Here is a 24,095-nt window from a genome sequence, read left to right on the forward strand (position 1 = left end):
TTCACCTTGATCAGTGGCAGGTCTGATTGATCGTTTATTTATAAATGGTGTCAAACCGCTGAGCTGTCATTTTCCCTGGGACAACCAACAGACCACGCGGCAATCCTGTGATTGGCAGGTGTGTATACCCAATCACCTCGTGAGAATTTCACATGGCATGAAAACAGAGCCCCTGATCCCCATACAAATAAATCACCTACAGCTCTCCAAATATGCAGTGTGGGAAAGAGATGACAGAAACACCAAAAGGCAAAGAATAAGTAAGATTATGCATTTATTTCCTCACTTTAAGAAAAGTTTGACACATAAGAGATTCAGCACTTTATTTTCAAGCATAAATTATGGCAGATACAGTGACAAACAAATCACCATGGTGATTTTTGCTACTTATTAATTTCATAACACAGAACTAGCAAACATCTACTGCAGTGATTTCAATCAGCTTCTACTAAAGCACAGCTCGCTCACAGAAGTTGTGCACAACCACCATTTTACATTGGATGTATTCTTTTAATATTTCAAACTAAAATCTCGAAGAACTTTCCTTGGTATCATTTTATGTAACGAGTAAAAGTGCGAGACAAGTACCGCAGATCTCTGGCTGCTTTCGCCTACAGTCTGAAACTGCAAGGAATAATATTTACAGCACGACAGAGGAGTCCCTCGCGAGACTACTTCATTTAAGTTAAAATATTATGAACAAAAAAAAATGTAAACAAAGGGCATAACATGCCCAACAGAGTCACAAAATTAGTTTAAAAGATATGTGTGTACAGCGTGTGTGTGTGTGTCTATAAAAATGCGAGTAGCTCTTCTAGCGGTTATACATTCTACTAGGACAGTGTACATTCTAAACCAGTGTGTGCACTGTGGACCGGGGGCCCCAGTCTCAGCTTCTCCAGCACGCGTCCTACTTCCTGTCTATCCGCTTGACATACCTGACGCCGTCCCCCGCTCGCCGTGCTCCAGTTCACATGTTGCTTACGGCGCAAACATGAGGAAAACGCGGCGTTCAGCAGTTAACCGTACGAGCCTCGCTCCGGACGAAACCGGAGCCCCTTCTATTTCAGCACTTGTGCTCCGAGTGCACAAACTGAATTTCCGGCTCTCTTGTGCCCAGTCCCTCGCACACTCGACAGTCCCCTCACTGGTATATATTTGTGATGCAGCGTGGTACTTTCCCAGCCGGTGGGATGGGGGGAAAAAGGTTTTTGAAATTATTATAAGTAACGGGTGTGTGGCATTTATTTGCACCTCTGGATAGTGAATGAGAAGGAAAAAAATGGAATAACTATGTATGCACTCTTCCATCTTGGTTTTCTAGCGGTGTGTGATGTACTGATCACTGAAATGGCAAACCCAGACAGGAAAGGTTACGTAGGTCATTTCCTCAGAGACGTGGGAACATTTGCTTATTCGTCTTTCTGACCAATTTGGAGGTTTCAGATTTTGAGGGGGCAGCGGGGGGGGGGCAGTGGGGCATGGGATGTAAATTGCCGCAGTGCCAAGAGAAAAATAGGCCCTGGCAAATTTCCATGTCACTGCAGATTGAAGGGTACCAGTTCCATTCTGAGGATGTTGGGGGGATGGATTCTCGGAAATGTAGTCTAAAACTCTTACCTGAAGCTGCCAACTGCTCAGAGACTGCTGATGAAAACTAGGCTAGCACAAAAACAAGACGGTCTCCAATAAATACACCGATAAATGAAACCATAAATAATAATATATAGCCCCTCTACATATGGCTGCCTCCAACTGTTCCCATACACATATTCATACAATGTGTGTAAGAGGGTATAGGTTTGTTGCACACTGATCTCAAGAGACCGGTGTGCTCAGTGGCCCTGAGTAAAGTATTGCTAATGTGGCTTTTGTGCTTGTGTCTCAAGTCCTGGAAGACTTCTGTCAGTTTGAGCTGTCTGGCGGGAGATGCAAGGGGGTTCACTAGGAGAGGGTTTCTGACTAAGAGCCACAATGGATGCTTCCAAAGGCTCTGTTTCAGTGCACAAGCATGTCATTTATGTCAGCGGACACAATGAGAAATTAACAGCAGCTTTTGTGGCAGGGTTGTGGATTTTGTGTTATTTTTAGGTTTCAAGCAAAGGCCTTATCCAACATTGCCGATTTTAATCCTCGTCTACCAAGCCACCGGTGCACAACAGAAGAAAAAAATCAGCATGGCTTGTGTCCCCCGTATTTGAGATAAATTAAAATCTGTCCTCAAAAATTAACGTTCTTTAAAGCAGACAAAGTCTTATTCCTCAATCTCCACATATTATGTATGGTCTATAGCATCTGGCACCATCTCCACAGGCGACTGTGCAAACAAGTGCAGTTTTAATAGCAGCGTGCACTGTTCAGGCAGCCGCTGGCTGTATCAAGCCCAGTCCAAGTCTTCTGCATCACCCAATGCAGACTAGGTGAGGTCACCATCTTTATCACTGTACTGAGCACTCTATGGCTTTCCATGAAGGGAAGAACCCAGTAGAAACAGGTCATTTTGGACACTGACCACCCTTGCAAAGTTCTAAAGCCTTTTTTTTCTCCCCACCACAACAAACAGCTTTGGTTGAACAGGCTCAGTGTCCGTGTGCACACTGACTTTGGAATGTGGGGACATCATTCACGCTGAGGGAATCATTATTCCTGACACTGACGTAAATCCGCTTCAGAACGAAGCGAACATTCACCCACGAACAGGCTATGAGCAGTGAGAAGTGGCCATGGTTTAAAACCACTAGGATAAATGGAAGACTTGGAAAATACATTCAGTGACTAAGATTTAATAACTGGCGTTGCATTGTTATATTACAGTGGAAGTAATGCAAAGATCACATCCCTTTTTTCTCATTTCCAGTGAGGAAGTGAGTTTCCTCTGTGGCTTGACAGCTGTCAGTCTGTCATGAAGTATTCATGCATTCAGCGCTAACACTTTCAGTGTGGGTAGGAGGCTTTTATATAACAATAGTGTGTATAATTAGGTCTATATCTAAAAATACAAAAAGCACAGGTATTAATGGTGGAAATTTACAGGATTGGGCTACTTAAAGTTTAAGGAGGAATGCATGACTTTCTGAGGTTACTTCCATCACAAAAATTGGTAGAAAAAAATGAAGACTTACCACTGTCAAACTTACCTATGATTCTTTCTTACACGTGTCAATCATTCACCTTGCAAGGTTTATAATCTGAGGTTCTTTTTTTGGTAATTTTTCCATGAATGAAAATGAAAAACATTCAGAACACAAAAACATTAAAAATGACTGGCAATCCTCTACATAATGAAGTGCTTGAGTCAGTGTGTGAGGTCTGTAATGTCTCAATGTTGTTTTAAGGCCAAAAAATTACAGCTTAAAATGTAAAATTACTGGATTACTATTTCTGCTTAGAATTCCAGTTAAAATTTTACTTCAAATAGGACTCATTTCCAGAGGTAAGTATCTAAGAGACAGACAGAGCTGGCTTCTGGAATAAAATAATTTAATTAGGCCTACATTTCTTTAAGGTAGTGGCCTTTACTTTGGTGAAAATACCCTGTTAAATTTGAAAGGCTGACAAATGCAGGCTAAGAGTCAGGACAGGTTTGTGTAAAATGAATGGATAATAACTCTATCACTTGTATTTTATTGCATCTTTAGAAGGCACCCAAGGGAGGATTAGAGGGAAAAGCCCCAGGGAAAATATTTGCTTGCATGTATGAAATATATCCCCCCACCCTATAAAAGTGACCTCCAGCTCCAATTAGTTATAAAATCCTAATTAATGCACATTTCAAGTGATATGTAAATTTTCTGCTTGTCAAGTAATAAATTAGTAAATTCATGGGGGAATACTTTAAGAAGCTGTCCAATGACTTCATATAATTATATATACTTTATATATTATATTTGCAAAAGACAAATGTTTCAGTTAAAACATTTTTGGTGACTTAAAGGTGAACAAAATCAAATAAATTTAGTGCGTGTATGTGTAAAAACGATGTCCAATGTTGTCTTGTGGCGAATGTATAAATGTCCATCAATAAACTGGTCCAGTTTGCTCATCAGCCAATCAAGAACAGAGCCAAGTCCTCTGGCATTCACTTAATCATTCTATCAAAGAGTGTTTTCTTATTCACTGTGGATCAACTCCCTATAATATAGGACTTGGATCCCAAAACCAGCTTGTCTTTTTAAAACATTTTTCAAATCCCAAATGGACATTTGACGGAACTCCAAATGAACACACGTTCATGAGGTCATTCTGATGAACAGAATAGCGCTCTACAAGGCTCTTCTACCCATGCTTGTTTTATTGGTTTTTTTGGCAGTCTGCATGAATATTATTCAATTACGTGCACGTTCTTTATTGGATAGTACACATATTTTGGGAAAATGGTTTATTTAACCAACATCGGTTGGTCATGTGACCTCAGCAGGAAGGCTAAGCCAGCCTCAGGTCATGTTCTGCGGTTTGGTGTGTAGTGTTCGTATTGAGGTGTTTTTTAAAGTCGCACAGAGCAGACGCACATGTCCCTGTGCAATCTAAAATGTATGCATGCAGTTATATTTCAAGAGTCTCCCAACACCAGGATTTTGATAAATGGCTTATTGAACTAAACACCTTCCAGAGGCAAGTCTTGGGAGTTAATGTTACATTGTTCATGACATTTTATTAATTTAAGGGGTAAAATATCTATATTTAACTTTTTCGGAAGTGGTACTTTTTTTCCTAACATGCTGCATGTTATTTAAAATTTATGCTCTTTATTTTCAAAGCAAACTGGACCACCTTAAAGTATCTTTTCTTATTTAATATAACCAACAAGTCAAGCATATTAAAGCAGGACAGGCCAAGAGAGGAGAGAAACAGAATGGAAAACAGAATGGAAATAAGGAGTGACCGCAACCAGGCAGCAGAGGGAACGGATGCTTTCAAGATCAAGACAGGCGGCCATGTTGCCAGACTGTTACGTGTGCGAGTCGATCCGCAGTACCGCATACCGCAGCTGCATTCAACGTTTAAACAATGAGCTAAGATCCCATGATGTAAGCAGAGGGGCGGGAACACAAGCCAATGGAAGAAGATGCCGTGCCAAGTCGGATGGAAATGCGCATGGACACACTTGACATGCGATGACTAGAACACCTCGAGAAAGCCAAAAATGTACTCTACATTGGAAAGGAGCAGAACACTGTAACAGGAGCTTGGCAGCACCGCACACGTGCAATCTAGCTTAGGGTAGATTGAGGCCAGTCTATTTTAGACTGGCAAAGGCAGAAGTTTTGGGAGCTAATTTAGCACCAAGTCATGTTCCCATGCAGACTTCCTATTTGCGAAAGATGGGATACTCCTTCTGAAGAGACACTGATCAGAGCGTATCAAATGCTCAAATTTTGGTGGCGTTCCCCCTGTGATTTGCCCTTCCAGTGAAACAAGACTGTTTGTCTCTGTTCAGAGTTCGCAAGGCCGTGTATATAGATATTCTGGCGGCATGCTGGGAAATGGAGCAGTGAAGACATGAGCGGTGCGGACAGTGGACTCGGGGGGAGGGGGCGGAGCTGCAGTTGTGGGGGGCGGGGCTGCAGAGGTGGGGGGCGGAGCGGTCAAGGTGCCAGCTTCAAAGCGGAGACACTGTGCTTTTCGTCACACACCCAGAGGACAGGAAGGACCGAGGTCCGAGGTGATTCAGTACACTAGCTGCCCAGTAAACCTGTTCTTCGAACCAAGCGGTAGGGTTTGTTTTTTTGTGTGTAAATAGGTGCTAGGGTGCACCGGGGGGGGTGTGCTTTCTGAGAGGAAGTTAAACAGGAAGTGTGTGGTGTCGAACAGAAAGTGACGTTAAAGGGCTTCGGGTCGGAGGGTGGCCTCTGCCCACCCGACACGCCCGGCACAGGGCCAGAGGCGCAGGGGTGGCGAGGCACCTCGACACGCTGCTCAAGGCAAAGAAAAGGAAGCGCCACTACACTACTGTGACCGTCACTACCAGTAGATTCAGAAAAGTGTTTCATATCACACGTACACAGAATATTTAATATTTAAATTGCTTACTGTATATAAAATTGGAAGAAAGCTATAGGATTATGCTTACATTTCACTTTGCAATTCTAAAATAATTTATACCAATTATATATATATACATACGTACATAATATATTTCTATACATATGCATTTATAGTAACATATACCATAAATATATATGTATATATTTATAGTATAACCACACATACACACACACAGAGTGAATATACAATTGAAATGAAATATTGCAGTGCTGTGTTGGGTAAGACTCAAACATTCATATTGTTTCAAGTAAGCTTTAAGCTAAAAGATCAGGTGTATTGCTATATAATAAAGACCAAGTTCAGCCTTTTTGTTCCAGCTGAAGTCAAATAAAGTATTGCTTTTTTTTTTTTTTGTTTTTTCCTTTGAAGGGGTATACGTTATGTGGCAAGTGAGTCGGGTTCGACTGTTCTGTGCAGTGGAGACAGCCCGGTCAGGCCGGGAGCAGTACGAGCATTTAGAGCCACACAACCTGATGGTTCTAGAAGTCAGAGAAGAGATCTTGAGGACCCAAGTGAATAATAAAAGGTGCGATGGTCCGCGGCTGGTAAAAGGGATTGTCAATGAAAAGACCACCTACAGTGAGGAGAAGAGCAGAGAGACTGCGATTAATGTCCGGACCTGCAGGAGGCGCCGTTCACACTCCAGCTTAGATGTCTCTGCTCTTTCGGCTGTACGTGGGGTTTTCATTGCACTGGGGCGTCTCAGGTTAATAAAGACATCAACAACTGAAGTTGCACGGTTACCACTTCTGACAAAATCAACCCAAACAAAAAAAAAACCAAAAGAAAAAAAAAAAAAAAACTTGGAGCTCATTCATTTGAGAGAAAGCAGAGAAATGTAATAAAATATGCAGCAACTTTGGAGTTCAGACAATGTGGTTAGTAACTCTGAACAGACAAATAAATTAAAAGTGATTTTGGAGAGAATATAGTACAATGACTGCCATCGGGACGAGAGAGGGCATGTCTGTGGTTTTGGTGCCAGGCACACTGCATCCTGTGTAAGATCCCAGTCCAGTCCTCCCCCTAACCCCTGAATAGACCACAGAGCTGTGCCAGACCAGCAGAGCCGGAACTACAGCAGTGGCTGTGCAGAAAAAGCCACCCAGCCCTCTCCCATCAGCGATGGCCCTGTCCCAGCCACGGGCCAGCACCAGCTCCTCCTCACCGCTAAACGCAACCCAGACCCCGAACCCTCCTGAACCAGCCACTCTGACTGCGTTTCGTCAGACTACCACTGATCCGATGTCGTCCTGCTAGGTTTCGGCTAATCCTGTTATGTGTGCGCTAAATGGGATGCGCAGAGAGGAAAGCTGGCTTGTGTTAGAGGATGGGGGGGGGCAGCGGGGGGAAATGCTGAGGTACTTGTGCTGGCCCATGGCAGAGGACAGGCTCACAGCTCACACTGACACTCACAAAACAGAAATAAAAAAACTGGGACGATTAGGTAGCAAGTCTCCATGGGTCCCTTGTTGCTGCTTTCGATTCTCCAGTGCGTAGGAGTGATTCTATCCATCTGTGCATCAGAGTGATTGAATCCTCCAGGGTATAGGAGTGCTCCTGTTTGTTGGTGTACTGGAGTGACTGTATTGTTCAGTTCACAGAAGTGTCAATTCTGCGGTGTTTGTATTCAGTGGTGTTTAGGAGTGCATTCCACGGTGCATTGGGGTTTTACTATTCTACAGTGCACACAGTTGTTTACAGTTTTCAGCGTGTTGGGGTATTGTGATCTTTGTATTTGTAGGAGTTTCAATTGTTGGGCACAACACTGATGTGTGTTTTTTCGCAGTGTGTAGGTGTATTTTGATTTTCTAGTGTGTTTATTCTCCAGTGTGTAAGTGTGTTTATTCTCCAGTGTATGTGTTTATTCTCAAGTGTGTAAGTGTTTATTCTCAAGTGTGTAAGTGTTTATTCTCCAGTGTGTAAGTGTGTTTATTCTCCAGTGTGTAAGTGTGTTTATTCTCCAGTGTGTATGTGTTTATTCTCCAGTGTGTAAGTGTTTATTCTCCAGTGTGTATGTGTTTATTCTCCAGGGCGTATGTGTTTATTCTCCAGTGTGTATGTGTTTATTCTCCAGTGTGTATGTGTTTATTCTCCAGTGTGTATGTGTTTATTCTCCAGGGTGTATGTGTTTATTCTCCAGTGTGTAAGTGTGTTTATTCTCCAGTGTGTATGTGTTTATTCTCCAGTGTGTATGTGTTTATTCTCCAGAGTGTATGTGTTTATTCTCCAGGGCGTATGTGTTTATTCTCCAGTGTGTATGTGTTTATTCTCCAGTGTGTAAGTGTGTTTATTCTCCAGTGTGTATGTGTTTATTCTCCAGTGTGTATGTGTTTATTCTCCAGAGTGTATGTGTTTATTCTCCAGGGCGTGTGTGTTTATTCTCCAGAGTGTATGTGTTTATTCTCCAGTGTGTGTTTATTCTCCAGTGTGTATGTGTTTATTCTCCAGTGTGTATGTGTTTATTCTCCAGAGTGTAAGTGTGTTTATTCTCCAGTATGTGTGTTTATTCTCCAGTGTGTATGTGTTTATTCTCCAGTGTGTATGTGTTTATTCTCCAGGGCGTATGTGTTTATTCTCCAATGTGTATGTGTTTATTCTCCAATGTGTATGTGTTTATTCTCCAGTATGTATGTGTTTATTCTCCAGTGTGTATGTGTTTATTCTCCAGTGTGTATGTGTTTATTCTCCAGTGTGTATGTGTTTATTCTCCAGTGTAGGTGCATTTCGGGCCACTGTGGGGTAACGTTGAGGGAACCAGCCAACCAACCAGCCACATTTGACTGACGTATGACTACAGGCCACAAGAACCTAGTGTGCCATGATGATCAGTCTGAGAGCCAGTAGTCTGGCCTGGGAAATCACCATTCCAAATCTTTGCCGTCTACAGTACTTATTATTAGAGTAATGTAAAACTGCTGATGCGATTTAAACTAGGATTCAGCCCTGGTTATGATTTTGACATCCCAGTGGTGTTTGTAACACAAATCTTTGTGTCAGCGGTATCTTCTGCAGTAAGCCTTATACACACCTTTTCTGTCCAACAACTAAGTGAGGGGATAACAAGCCCGAGCTACAGTCTCGTTAGCAGGGTAAAACACAAACAAAAACACGTCGCTGCAGAAGCTACCGGAAGGAGCCCAAAGGCAGGGACTAAATAATGCTAAAGATGAGGAACGCCACCAACGGCACCACTACACTCTACTCCAGCTACACACCATCCAACTGCCTGTTCACTGCGATGCTCACCACGCAATTATACTGCATAAAAGCCACAACATCACCAGCAGGATGCTCACAGCTAAGGTCTCTGTAGTCTAACAAAGAAGCTTGGGAGGTAGTCAGTACACCAGGCAATGCTCAGCTGTTGTAAGAGATTTTTATTTGTTGTCACCAGTGTAATTATCTATACATCCTTCGCATAGCTCTTAAACCCTTTACAGAGTATCTGTCTGTCAAATCCTGTAAATGGCCTGTAAATCTCACCTACAGAAAAACAGCAACAACAAAAAAGGCTGGTATAATTTATATTCAAAGAATGAGGTAACATTTCACAGTAAAAATCCTTCAAGTTTCAAAGAACTTAAACCAGCATTTTTTATCAGTAAAAGATTAAAGTAGTAAGAAAGCAAAAAAAAATGCACTTTACAAGTAATTCGCCACTTAAGTCCTTATTCCCCCATGTTGCATTTGGAGAAAAAAATAGTTTTTTCCCTTCTAAAATTCTGTACAGTTTATTAAGTTGGATGAGTGCGTGTTTGGTGGGCCTCAGCTCTAGAAAAAGGAGTAGGGGGGGATGGGGTAGGTGGGCACTTTCATGACAGGGAACAGAAGCATTCTCTTGGGTAAACCTAGAGAGGAGAAACGAAAAGAGGACTCCACATAAGTTCAGTGGCCCAGCAGTCAGGTCAAAAACCCCAACGCTCTACTAGATATCATCTACATCATCTTACCAGCCAAATCACTAGTTATACAGAGACCAGAGACTGAAGGAGAGGGCAGAGAAAAGGGGTGGAGGAGGGAAAAGACAGGGGAGAGCAAGGTGGATGGACAGAAGATCTAGAGTTGTAGTGAGGCAGAGTTCTAGAAAGAGCAGACTCAGTAAATAGACTTGTGAGCCACCACTACTTAAAAGTGAAACAGAAACACTTGTCTATTGATCTGTTTTTCTTTCCATCTGTTTCAATTTGTGTCCATCACCTGCCATTACCCTCAAATGAATCAAACTCAGATTAGTAAGACATGCAATTGAATGCTGAATTAGTTTTCCACCTTACCATTACAACTTGAAGATACTGATCAATACATGAAATATTACTTTCTATACACCTTTCAAAAAATGTTTCTACTCCAAAAGACAGAGAATTCACTACAAAACCCACTCAACAAAAATGGAGCAATACTCTGTATTCTTGAAACTATGAAATAATATTTTAAAACACATTTAGTCTCAGAATAATAATGTTTATCAAGTGTTTTCTAACAAGACACTTGCTATTTTGAAAAAATAAAATTTTCTAGAAGATATATTCTTCTGACATAAAGACTGAAAGGTGGGAGTCATGTAAGAGAAACGCTTTTAGAAGGAAAACACTGAAAAGTCATTTTAGGCATTCTTATTACTCTAAGTAACATTAGCATCACTTTTACAGTGAAACTCCACAGCGCTATGGTAGCTGTGTCTGAGGCACTGGCACTGGCAGTGGGGCGGGTGTAGGGCTTAGGGCTTAGGCCTGGCTGCTGTTGGCTGGTTTAGGGTGTGCTGGGCTGGGTCTATGTTCTTGTGGCCTGGGTGTTTGTGTGCATGGTCTGGTTTGCAGTCGGGACTGCGGCTGTTCTTCGGTGGGCTCTCGTATCTCTCCTCTCTCCCGTGAAAGAAATCACAAAGCAGCAACAGGAGGCAAAAACTTCACAGCATCAGATGACTGTAGTGGGATTACTGACATGCAACAGCTTCCAGAAGCAATAAGACACGTTATCTTACAGCCAAATACCAGACTTCCTTCATCGCTGAGCGACGCATGGGGCACTAAAGGAACGGTCTTTATGTGACAGGGCGGGACCAGGGCGTGGGGGGGGGGGGCTTCCGCAGCCCAAATCTCACGCTCGGTTCTGCGAGCATGAGACGCCCCCCCCCCCCCAGCTGAGGGCCACGGTCACCGCCTGTACATAAGGCTCATTCAAAGCATCCGGGAGAAGCAGGAAGAAAGGATTTCCAATGCCATTCAGAACACAAGCGTTCTGCTGTTGGGTCTGAGTGCTCTCTGTGGGTGGGGGTGAGGGTGCGGGTGAGGGTGCGTGTTCTGCTGTGCGTGTCTCTGCATCACCCGTCTGTCCTCGCGTGTGGCTTACTGCTCTGGAGACAAGACGTTTGGCACTGCGGTATGTGACCGAGCGCTATGTGACTGAACACTATGTGACCGAGCACTATGTGACTGAACACTATGTGACTGAGCGTGTTATCCTGCTGTGAGGCTGAGCGAGGGCGTGTGCGTTCAGATCACGGGGTGAGCGTTTAGGTGGCGCGGTGCGGGGGTCAGCCTGTGAGCTCCGCCCTCTGTGTGGGGATGGCATTGGAGGCCCCGCCCCCGGCGACACTGGGTAGCAGGGCTGCTTTGAATGGGGTATTTATACTGGCTGTACACAGCAGGACTACACCCAGGAGCTGATTCCAGAGTCAAGATGGAGGGAGCAGGCAGACTGACGAGCAGCAGTTGGACACTCAGGCGAAAGCACAGCGAGGCTTGCTCCAACCACAGTAAGAACCAAAAGGTTATGATCGTTTGCGTTTTTTAGCCTGGTCTTTTTCTTTTTTTTCCCTTTTCTCGCAAATACCAGATTCTAAATTTGGACTTCTCGGGGGTTTCGAAAGGACTGTCGTTTCCGCTACCACCTCTTACACCTGTCGGGGGATTGTGGGAGTAATTTGGGACGCTACGCTTTGAGAAGGGGGGGGGGGGTACGTACCGTAGGCTGGAGCTGCAGCAGCGCTGTACCCGTACGGGGTCCCGTACCCTGTGAGCACACGTTCGGAGAGGCGCGTTACCGCCAAAGTACAGTCACAGACAGAGCCACTGCCTCTGCCACACTCAAACACACGGCCTACGCTCCAGCACACACACTCACTACGCATCTTTACACTGTCAGACACCATCTTTACACTGTCAGACACCTGTACAGTAGATACACTCAAGCCCTACGCACATGACCGTGTGTACACACACACACACACACACACACACACACACACACACACACACACGTGTACACACACACACACACACGCGTACCTGGTGTGACGTATCCAGGGGCCGCGGCGGCGCTAACGAACGCTCCTCTGGCCAGGGCCCCCCGCCCTCGGCCCCGGGCGGCCTGGGCAGCGATGGAGGCGGCCGCAGCGATGGCCCCTTTCGTCTGCGGACACAGAGAGCCGGCTGTGTACATGCAGTCCCATAACCACTCACTGCCCACCACCACTCACTCCGCTTTTGTTGGACGCTTGCTGAATAGCTTGCAGTGCCATGAAAAATATTTGCCCCCTTCCTGATTTCCTCTATTACTGCATACATGTCACACTGAATGGCTTCTGATCTTTAGACAAAATGTAATATTAGACTAAAGGAAACAGAGTAAACACAAAACACATTTTAATTTATTATTTCATTTATTTAATGACAAATGTTATGAAACACAAATATTGTCCATGTGTAAAAAGTAACTGTTAGTTACTCAACCAATCATTTAACCAAATTTAACTTTAATCAGACTCAGCTGAACACAGCCAGGTTTGATTGTAGCCAGACCTGTTGAATCTAAACCTTACTCATATTGAACCTTACCATCAGAGTAGTCACCACAAAGTTTCTACAAGCACTCTATGATCGGAGGAAATTCCAGAAGAGATGGAAAGGGTTACAAAGCCATTTCTGAGACTGTGGGACTCCACTGAACCACAGTGAGAGCAATTACTGTATCTCCAAATGGAGAACACTTGGAACAGTGGTGAATCTTCCCAGGGGTGGCCAGCCTGCCAAAATTTCTATAAGGGCGCACAACCATTCATCCAGGAAGTCACACAAGATCCCAGAAGAACATCCTAAGAACTGCAGGCCTCTCTAGCCTCAGCTAAATTCAGTGTTCATGACTCCACAATAAGAAAGACCGGGCAAAAAATGAGATTCATGGGAGAAAAGTCAGAAGCCACTGCTAACCAAGGGAAACATCAATGCTCGTCCACACATTTGCAAAAAAGCACCTGGATGATCCCCAAGCCTTTTGGGATAATGTTCTATGGACAGGTCAGTCAAAAGTGGGACTTTTTGGATGATACAGGTCCCATTACACCTGGCGCAAAGCAAATACAGCCTTTCAAAAAAAATGTGCTTTGTGTTTATTCAGGCTGCCTTTGTCTAATATTACATTTTGTCTAAAGATCTGAAACCATTCAGAGTGACAAATATGCAATAACAGAGGAAATCAGGAAGGGGAAAATACTTTTTCATGGCACTGTATGCATGCTGAACAGCCAAGAGACCTTGTCCTCCAAACTCTAAGTCTGTAATAATAACACACAAAGGCAAGCGTGATTCGTGTTGACCAAGAGAAAGCCGAGGTGACTGGCCAATTGAGTAGAAGGGGAGGAGCTTCGATCATGTCGTCACCAACCTGAGGGATGATCTTCTTCTTCTTGTTGCCAACGGCATTGGGTCCGGAGAAGAGTTTCTCCAGAGCGGCCAGGGCAGCGCTGGCCTTCGCCACCTTCTTATTGGGCCCCGCCCCCCGGAACTTCTGCCCGTCCACTTCCACCTGCGCAGGAAGTGGGAGGGGACACTGAGGACGGGGACGCCGGAGGCGAGGCGGCGGGGCGTGGCTCGATGGCGAAGGGGGCGGGACTCACCTCCATGACGAAGCGCTTGTCGTGGCTGCCCCCGCTCTCCGATATGAGCTCGTACTTGAGCCCCCGGCGCTTCTCGTTCAGCTCCATCACTGGGTTTTTGCCGCTGGCGGTGAGTATGGGACCCTGAGTTCGTACCTGTTTCCACGGGAGCGCATGCAAGGGGGTTACCAGCGAAGCGGTGGGGCCGCTGCACACAGATCCGCTATTACCGCGCTGATGGGGGCTGAGCTGGATGAACATATTCCCAGATCACTGAGAATGTTACTTCTGCTCTTAACAAGCCCTGCCGCGATGAGTACACTGAGCCGAAGCGCAGCTGTTCCTTGGCCCCGTATCGATCCGCACAGCATTAAGATGAAGTCATGCCCTCAGGTGTTCCAAATTCATTTCAATTTCAATGGAGCTAGTAAAGAGCACTAGTACACTGGGAACAATGTGTCTGTTAATGCTCGCTGTAAATTTGCAGCAGATTTATAGGCGCTTCGCCCGCAACGCTACGAGAGCAGTGCAGCGTTTTCGCGTGCTGATCGCGCAGGAGCAGCGGCAGCAGACTGGAGCAGTGGCAGCAGACTGGAGCACATTGCATTCTTCAGATTCATTTTAGGATCAAAACATACCAGCAAGTCCAGGGCTGTCAGCTCCAGACTGACTTATGAATTCAGCAGTAGCTGAGCATAAAGCCCTAGATCAACACGTTACACGGCATTGGCTGGACTGTAATAGGACAGCCATGATCTGGAAGCACACAGGAAGTAGAGAATCCTGTATGTGTGTTCCATACTGTGGCATCTGTCCAGGCCCTTGGAGCAGGGCTGAATATTTAATGAGAATCATTAATGCGGGAAGGAAAAGCAACCCAATGGAGCAGAAACAATATGCAGTGTGTTATAACCAGTTAGATGGGACAAATTACCTGGGAAACAAGTAAGAAAATTGTGGGATTCCATTGGGCCCCCTGTAATGAAGGGGAGTCTCCTCCAACCAGCAGAGAGTAGGCAAGTGTGTGTGCATGCGCGCGTGTGCCTGTGTGTGTGTGTGTGTGTGTGTGTGTGCATCTGTGCACGTGTGTGTACATGTGAGTGTGCGTGTGTGCATCTCTGTGTGTGCCTGTGTGTGTGCCTGCGTGTTTGTGTGTGTGTGTGTGTGTGTGTGTGCCTGCGTGTTTGTGTGTGCGTGTGCATCTCTGTGTGTGCATGTGCGTGTGTGTGTGCCTGTGTGTGTGCGTGTACATCTCTGCGTGTGCATGTGCGTGTGTGTGTGTGTGCATCTCTGCGTGTGCATGTGCGTGTGCATGTGCATTTCTGCGTGTGCATGTGCATGTGTGTGCGCGTGTGTGCCTGCGTGTTTGTGTGTGCGTGTACATCTCTGCGTGTGCATGTGCGTGTGTGCCTGTGTGTGTGTGTACCTGTGTGTGTGTGTGCGTGTGTGGCAGAATAGCACAGGCAGTGTGGCTCCGTACCTCCAGTGTGTTAGAGCTGTCTGTGCGTGTGTGTGCCTGTGTGTTTGTGTGTTTGTGTGCGTCTCTGCGTGTGCATGTGCGTGTGGCAGAATAACGCAGGCAGTGTGGCTCCGTACCTCCAGTGTGTTAGAGCTGTCTGTGCGTGTGTGTGCCTGTGTGTTTGTGTGTTTGTGTGCGTCTCTGCGTGTGCATGTGCGTGTGGCAGAATAACGCAGGCAGTGTGGCTCCGTACCTCCAGTGTGTTAGAGCTGTCTGTGGTGGAGTTTGTGGTGTTATTGCTGGGGTTTGTGGACGTCTCGCTCTTCCCCTCCCCGTCCGACTTCTCGTCGGCGCTCATGGAGTCCAGGTCTGTGTCGAAGCCGGTGGGATAGCCCATGGCCTGCAGGACCTGGCGGGGGCAAGAGCCTCGGGGTGAGTACAACCAACAGCACCGCCTTTTCCACAGCCTGCAGGGATGATGCACTCTGAGTGGCAGTGGGTTTAGCCTCTTCCCTCTCTGTGGGGACTGCAGCTCAGTAATGGGAGTGGGAACGTGGGCCCGGGTGCCTGATCTTTCAGGAAAACTGCAGCAGATCAAATGGACAGGAACGCATCTCTGACCCAAATTGGTGATTGTGCTGCAGCTGGAGAACATGCCTTTTAAGGTAATGGGAGGAGAAGAGGATTATCTCGGCTCTCTCTGTTCAGAACCGCTTTGGGATTACACAGATTTCACCTCCCTGCACCCTGCCCCCCATGAAGTGCACCTTACGCCTGCTACCCCAAACATGTCCCCAAACCGGCCGCCGACCGCTGTACCACCTCCAGCACCCGACCCCTGGGCCTCCCCCCAAAGCCATCGCCCCCGCCCCGCCCCGCCCCGCCCCGATACCTTGACTGCCACGTGCAGCTTGGCGGTCTTCTTGGAGGACCCTGAGGCTTCGTAGACGGTGCCGTCCACGTCCACGGACATGGTGAAGACGGGCGCGTGCACGGGGCCGGACTGCGACAGCAGCTTGTACTGCAGGCCCGGCCGGATCTGGTTCAGCCGCATCAGCGCGTTCATCGGCTGGTTGGTGTCTATTGCTTTGCTGTCGAGGACTGGAGAGATGAAGACGGTCAGGAGCCACTCTGTGGCCAGGCCCCTGGGCGCTGGACTCAGACACTCGTAATGAGGACACAGACAGGATGCGGAGGGAAGAGCGGTGGTCTCTGTGGCACACGGCGCTGGCCTTGATTTTGGGGCCTTAAACGCTCCCAGAGCCTGGCAGAGAGCACTATGGGAAATCAACACGCCATCCCTCCCTCTCCCCCTCTCTCCCCCTCTCTCGTGTGGTTATGTGGCTTCTGTGATGAGCAATTTAATTCCTCCTAAATATAAACCCTAAATATATACCCTTTCCCTTTTCTGAAAAGCAGGAAGAGCTGGGAGAGGGCCGGCCAGAACGCTGACTACAGAACTGTTCTGCTTTTCTGAGCAGATCGGTTTGCAGAGAAAAATGCTAAATCAATGACATTGATTTCTCAATGGTTATTTGTATCAGCCTGTAGAGGGAATGTGTGACAGAGAGAAAGAGAGAGAAAAAGGGAGAGAGTGACAGAGACGGATGAAAATAGCAAACTCAGCAAAAGTCAATTTTGGGCATATTCCAACAAAACATTTTTTATGCGAATCAAATGCCATTTCCAGACAATACAATAGCAAATTCAGACTGTATTGAATTCTTTTCAATCTTGATTTCAGCTGGTCGCATCTCAAATTCAGGTTTACGTATCTGCAAATGCCAAAAGTATTCACAGCCAGCATCTTTGTAGAAACATTTATAAGTGTTTTTTTCCCCCTTAATCCAGATGGATCCTCTGCAAGGTCAGTCCAGCCCTGTCACTGGCAACCTCTCCTTTACTGTAAACACTGAGAGAGCAGGGGGCGGGAGACACAGTAATGGAGGAGGAGGGTGGGAAAGACTCGGACGTATGACAGCCCTACATGACTCATGAGGAAGCCCATGTGGTGTGTGTCTACAGACAAAAGGAAATGAAAGCCAGTGTGGAACGGTGGGATATCACTCCAGCTGTGGACCCCGTGCAGGAGTGAGTGCTGTGTGTGAGGGGGAGGGGGGAGGGGGGGGGGCACAGGGGGAAGTCACCTTTTCTCAGGTTGCGTTTCATCTTCTTGATGAGGTCTTTGTCGTCCATGTTTCCGTCCTCGTACGGCCTCTTCAGCCCTGTTCCTGAAAGCCACATGACAGAGAGCCCGCGTGAGTCAGCTCGACATCTCTGACACCACTGTGCTTTCTGTGCGAAGGCTCCCTGTGCTGCTCGACACACTGCACAGGCGCACAGGCGCTCCAAAGAGACAGACACACTGCACAGGCGCACACACACTCCAAAGAGACAGACACACTGCACAGGCGCACACACACTCCAAAGAGACAGACACACTGCACAGGCGCACACACACTCCAAAGAGACAGACACACGGACAGAGGCACACACACTCCAAAGAGACAGACACACTGCACAGGCGCACACACACTCCAAAGAGACAGACACACTGCACAGGCGCACACACACTCCAAAGAGACAGACACACGGACAGAGGCACACACACTCCAAAGAGACAGACACACGGACAGAGGCACACACACTCCAAAGAGACAGACACACGGACAGAGGCACACACGCTCCAAAGAGACAGACACACGGACAGAGGCACACACAATCCAGTGAGACAGACACACGGACAGAGGCACACCTTCTTTGTCTGACCACAGGTATTTCTGGGAGGGTTTGGTTGAGGGAAGCGGATCCATCTCCAGGACCTTGTAAATCTGCCCGAAGGCCAGGAGCCGCAGGGCGTGCTGGAAAACAGGTGTGAGTGGTGTTAGAGCAGAACAGGAGAGACACGGGGCCACAGCACACAGACACGTGGGGCCACACAGCACACAGACACGTGGGGCCACACAGCACACAGTCACGTGGGGCCACACGGGCAGGGGGGCACACACACACACACACACACACACACAGGGCCACACGGGCAGGGCGGCACACACACACACACACACTGGGCTGGACCCAAAGCCCTCAGTCGGGCTCCAGCGTCAGGCCTGCACCCACATCTGAGGTGACTCATGTGTGCGGGGGTGAGGCACCCCACTTTCTATTTCTCTTCTGTTTATGTCATATGAGAGCTGCCCAGAGACCGTCTGCACGGCAACCCTGGCAACCTCAGTCCTGCTTCTCATGTGCTCTTTACCAAAGGGTCACTTTCCCAAACCTGCCTCCAACTCAACCCTCATTTTTACCTTGGACACCCTATTTCATTAAATGTCGTTAAATGTAATGAACAATGGGGAATGACGGAGGTTGAGGTAAAAGTTCTCACACAATGGGATTAGCTATAATGTTTAAGATCCCATCTCTCAGAGTCCTCTTCACATTTATTTGCCTCCACAATCACCTCACAATTATAGAACTCACCCCTCATGGCCTCCTTTCAGTATTTAATTATGCTAGTTTTTTTATGGGAAACCTAATAGACAAGACCACTGACGCCGATAATTTTACTGATAAGATTTTAAATTTATAAATCTTATATAATATAGTATATATGATCATATGATGCTTATAGGAGCATATTTTGCAGCCATTACTGGCTGAATGCATTCACTCAGCGTTATATAGGCTGTACGGTTAAATGATCTGTTGTACTCCGCTGCTCTTGTGGAGCTGTTGCTTTCTGTAGAAGTGGACCCATGTGAGCGCAATAAAGTTACAGGATGCGGTGGTAGCTTAGCAACTGTTGCTGCAGCGGTAGAGGAGGTCCCCACGGTTTGGGGGGTGTCCCCAGCAGGCCCTGTGCCCGCGTCACATTACAGCCCATTTGCAGCCGTGGTAACAAGCATTCTCAGAGACAAAAAGGCTGCAATTAGAGTGAGACTGCACAAGATCAATGCCCTTCCCTAATACTGCTGGGTAAATGGAAACACAGAGGGAGAGCCGCTCCACAAAGGCATCATGCACACGTATCACACTCAAAGCGCCTCAGGATTATTACTTAACAGCAAAGTCACGGCAGTGCAGCTGGGCTCATTGGCATTCTGGGGCATTCTGCGCTAGCCCCCCCCCCCCCCGCCTCCTGACACCGCTCATTTGTACTGCGCGCGCTTCACTCCCAGCGCAAATGCGGCGTCGGTGCGGTCGATGGGTCTCTGCGCGGTCGATGGGTCTCTGCGCGGTCGCTCCCTCCCGTCGCGGTTCACGGTCACCGCGCTCGTTCTCCGCGCGCTCCGGTCCCGCTCTCCGTGATGCGGCCGTGTGGGTGGCGTCGCCGTGGCGCGTTGCCGTGCCCCGTCCCGCGCCCGTCAGACAGGACAGCGGCGCGGTGAGGCTCCCCGGGGGAGGGGCCCTTTCCCCGGGCCCCGGGCAGTACTGACGGGCCAGAGCGGCTCTCTAATGCTCTCAGCACTCTCAGATAAGGAGGCGTTTTAAAGAGCTCCCGTGTCACACTCCTTTAATCTGCACAGTCTAGATGAGATAAGCCCGACTGCGCAGCCTGCCTCTGGCTCCAGCGCAGGGGAGCCAGGCCGGCCGCGTAGCGCAGTTTTACCTGTGCGCTGTAGGTGATGGCTTCTGCCTGCTCTGCCGTCATGGCTGTCAGCGTGTCCGTGGGCTCCTTTTCACAGGGGTCGTGTAGTCCTGGCCCACCTGGGAGCGGAAAATCAAACGCATCACTTCCTGTCCTTCAGAATGACCGCTAACCAGCACAGTCTGCATCTCTGTCATTCAAAACACTTGTCATCAGACACATTTCCTGTGCAACATCGGACGCCCGTCCTTTGAAATGATTCTGATCACAGACAACCGTGGCTTCCTGTTCCTGTCTTTAGCAACCACAGTGGCAAAGTACAGTGTGATTTCCTGTTCTTCAAAGCGATGCTGGCACAAGTGCACCCTCGTTTCCTGCTCTATGCAAAAACAATCCTGCATTCTTCAAAACAATCATTTAGTGGAGCTGGATGGGGATAGAGCAGCGTGTGCAAAGGATCTGTGCAGATATACAGCAGATATGTACTGGATCTGTGCAGATATACAGCAGATATGTACTGGATCTGTGCAGATATACAGCTATGTGCAGATATGTGCTGGATATGCATAGTTATGTGGTTACAGTATGTGCAGGTATGTGGTTACAGTATGTGCAGGTCTGTGCTGGGTATGTGTAGATATGAGGTTATGTGTAGATATGCAATTATGTACAAACACAGTATGTGCTGAATATTAGAGGTCGATCGATAAGGATTTTTCAGAGCCAATGCCAAAATTTGGGAGAGAAAAAAGCCAATATGCTGATATTGGCCGATGGGAAATAAATAAATAAATAAATAAATAAATAAATAAATAAATAAATAAATAAATAAATAAATAAAAATTCCAACCATTTTAACAGGTGAAAATGCCATACTGCATTACTATAAAATTGCTTCACAAATACAACCATCATGTTAGAGTTTTAGCCCACAGTATACCCCAAACTGGCAGTGTTTTCAAACCTCTCTTTAGCTCACCACATTACCACTTCATCACACTTGCAAATAGCCTAAGCTTACAATGCCAGGGAAGCTAGTCTCTTCTAAACTAGGGCTGTCACAATAAGAAATTTGGTTTAACTGTTTATTATACAAATGACCATGACAAACTGTGCTGCTCCTAGTTATATTGTTGTTAGTTATGCCTGACATGTGATGAAACCATTATATGAGGGATGCTTGGGAGTTTTACAGTAATGGTGAAGACAACTGATTTCATCGATTAAATGTACTGTACAGCCAAGTGATTAATAAAATTAGTTCACAAAAACAACGGCAGACGACAGCTATTCGGATTCGTGCTCAGTACTTGAGGATAGTGATTGCTTCATTTGACTTTGCGTGCTTGACCTTACTTAGTTCGACTTTCGATTCTCGTCTAGCCTCTTCTGGTTTGTTTGCCGATTGGATTTCGTGTTTGGCCATTGACTCGTTCTATTCAACCTCGATTCGTTTGGCCCTCTGCTCCCCGTATAGTGACTTCGGTCAGTTAGAGGGTACCCTGACGAATTATAAATCCTTCCCCTGAGACACCGTTTTGTTGTTTTGAACAGCGGGCTGACTGGGCAGAGGTACAGGGTGCCAAGGTGCCCGCTCCGCGCCACTCACCTGGGAGCAGGATGCCCGAGGCCAGGCACTCCATCACCCGCCGGAGGGCCTCGCCCGCGCCCAGCGGCCGGTTGCACGTGGCGATGGCCTTCTCACAGACGAGCTCCAGGGGCTGCGGGGGAGGGGGGGGGGGGTCAGGGGGCGTGTCCACAGAGGAGGGCACTCACATCCTGCTCACACTAACTGCTCCAATCAGAAACCCTAACAAGGCCTGGTCTCTGTGAGTCATCATTTGCCCTAGCGTAGCAACCAGGAGAGCAGCAAGGCCATTTCCACCAATGCATATAAAGACAATCAGTGAGTGGGCACAACCTTAGTTAATGCTTATTTACTAACAGACATGCACCCCCCCCCCCCCCCCCCGCCCTGCCCTCCTGCCCCGCTCACTCACCCAGCCCTTGAGTGGCTCCCAGACGGACATCCGGTTGCACATGTCTCTGAGAATGCGCAGCACAATCACACAGGACTTGAGCCCGTTTACTCTGGCCTGGGGGGGGGCACAGAGAGTGAGCTCAGCTTCAGGGACCAGGGAGGAGGGGGGGGGGTTACTCCTGACACAGGGACAGCACAGCATACAGTAACACTTCTACATCTCATATCTAATGGGCTGAATGGCCAAATCATGCAAGAGATACACTTGCAGGAGGAGGGGAGGGGGGAGGGGGGGAGGTCACAGAGAGCATTATCAATCAATTTTAAAAATTATTTTTAGAAAAGCAGGTTTAAGGTAAAAGCCAAAAGAAAAGTGTAACAATTGCTTTTGTAGCCTCATGATAAGGTTCTCTTTCTTAACATGGAGTGAACAGACAGCACTGGACAGAGGCAGGAGAGAGACATTTTTGGGTTGTGGCCGATACAGGGCGAGGGGTGGGGAGGGGTGGGGGTGGGGGGGGGGGAGGGGGACGGAGGGAGGTTTGGCAGCTCCATGTCACAAGGCTACAATAACAATGAGGTAAGAACAGAGAGCCAACCTGGAACCATTTGGCATGTCGGAGGGACGCCAGCGCGACCAGGCATCGCTGCCGGTCCAGCACGTCGGACGCGTCTTTCAGCTCAACATTCTCTACTGGTGAAAAGAACGGGATATACGCGTGTAAAATAAAGAAAAAAAGGACAGACACAGTTTGACCAAGGGAGTCTTCTGTCACAGCACAGGGGCAGCGGGGCCCGGCGCAGACACGCCCACGCGCCCGTCTGACCAATCACGCGGCCAGAGAGCCATGCAGTCCTCGTGGCCGCTTTCCACGGGCGGTACAGGAGCAGTGCATGGGCGGGGCGCGCTCAGCCGCGAGCGCTCACTCCTCTCATCTTCACCGTCTGATTATCTCATCTTAAAATAGGACTGTACAAGATTAATATTCTTCAGTATTTTACGATGAGTCTTTCTCCTTATGAGAAAAGAAATCGCCACAATAAATTTTTTTTTTTTTTCAAAATTTTAATTACGTGATTTTTGAACATAGTAAAATAACGAACAGGAAATGAGGAAATGCTCAGAATATTAATGGTTTGTACTCCCAGTTTAAGATAATCGTGAGGTGTGAATCTTTAAGAAGTGTGGCCACAGCTGCGGCTGTACCAGATTAGTGCATTTACACAGTGCAGGCAGAAACACAAGCAGGACGTCTGTCACTCCAGGGACCAAGAAATAAAGATCCATCCCTTTCAGTACCAGCCAGATTCTAATTAATTTCCACAGAGCACTGAGGCTCTTTGCCATAAATACATCGCTGTTAATGGAATGATACCAAATAGTAAGAGAAAACAAGTGATCAATTATTTAAAATAGCCTCAATACATGTTGAGCCATTTCTGTGCTTCAACTGCCACTGCAGAAACTTGGGTACTGTACATGTTTACAGTAAAAAAACTACAGATGTTATAAATTTACAGGCTAAGAAGCCCTTTCAAAATACTTGTTTTAATACATAAATTCAACCTAAAGTAAGCCACTGCTAATCTCAGTGCTTGCCCTGCTTTATTTACCGAGATCTTTTGGAAGGTTTGTTCATTGTCAACATTTGTTCAACTTTACTGTTCTCTTTAGGAACTGATTTGTTCTTCTCAAGTCAAGAGCTGCTTGAAAGAAGTGTGTAATCCTTCATTCTGAAACTGAGAAATTAGACCTCCAGTTCCACTGTTAAACAGCTATGGAGAAAATGTGCACTACAATAGTGCTGTGTTTACTTCATTGTTGCCAAATGACCAAGTTGTAAATAGCTCAGTTACTTTTTTCCATCATCCAATGAAGTTATTTTATGAACTTTCTCCAGTAATTTAACTGATTTTCTAAATCGGTTACTGAATATACATAACAATACTGAATATCTGTAATTTATGAATTATTAAAAATGAATAATTAAACTTTTCATAAAAACTAATTTAATATAATACGAACCAAAGATTCTATATTTTTCATAGGGAATGGTGCTTGGGCCAAATGCCAAAAGCCACTGTAATGACTGTTCCTAAAGGACTACTGACTTATTAACACCAGAACAGCGTTGAGGTTTAA

General features: G+C 46.8%; 1 protein-coding gene across 4 annotated transcripts in view; it reads right to left on the reverse strand.

The window, feature by feature from the left end:
- Positions 1 to 257: 257 nt before the first annotated feature.
- strbp (spermatid perinuclear RNA binding protein) overlaps positions 258 to 24,095 on the reverse strand; it is a 74,321-nt gene continuing 50,483 nt past the window's right edge. For 3 of the 4 annotated variants that reach the window (XM_035390255.1, XM_035390253.1, XM_035390254.1), the window contains 13 exons: positions 22,552 to 22,646; positions 21,972 to 22,067; positions 21,581 to 21,692; positions 19,993 to 20,090; positions 18,136 to 18,241; positions 17,528 to 17,611; positions 16,273 to 16,481; positions 15,634 to 15,789; positions 13,943 to 14,077; positions 13,711 to 13,851; positions 12,336 to 12,459; positions 12,013 to 12,060; positions 258 to 6,619 (listed from right to left, as the gene is read on the reverse strand). In XM_035390255.1, the coding sequence (XP_035246146.1) occupies positions 6,525 to 6,619; positions 12,013 to 12,060; positions 12,336 to 12,459; positions 13,711 to 13,851; positions 13,943 to 14,077; positions 15,634 to 15,789; positions 16,273 to 16,481; positions 17,528 to 17,611; positions 18,136 to 18,241; positions 19,993 to 20,090; positions 21,581 to 21,692; positions 21,972 to 22,067; positions 22,552 to 22,646 (1,499 nt within the window). In that variant the 3' untranslated portion in view covers positions 258 to 6,524. Of the gene's footprint in view, positions 6,620 to 9,405; positions 9,897 to 12,012; positions 12,061 to 12,335; positions 12,460 to 13,710; positions 13,852 to 13,942; positions 14,078 to 15,633; positions 15,790 to 16,272; positions 16,482 to 17,527; positions 17,612 to 18,135; positions 18,242 to 19,992; positions 20,091 to 21,580; positions 21,693 to 21,971; positions 22,068 to 22,551; positions 22,647 to 24,095 lie in introns of those variants that run through there. The other variant, XM_035390256.1, reaches the window with a different exon arrangement.

The sequence above is a fragment of the Anguilla anguilla genome, chromosome 14 (genome assembly GCF_013347855.1).
Source record: "Anguilla anguilla isolate fAngAng1 chromosome 14, fAngAng1.pri, whole genome shotgun sequence".
Lineage (NCBI taxonomy): Eukaryota > Metazoa > Chordata > Actinopteri > Anguilliformes > Anguillidae > Anguilla > Anguilla anguilla.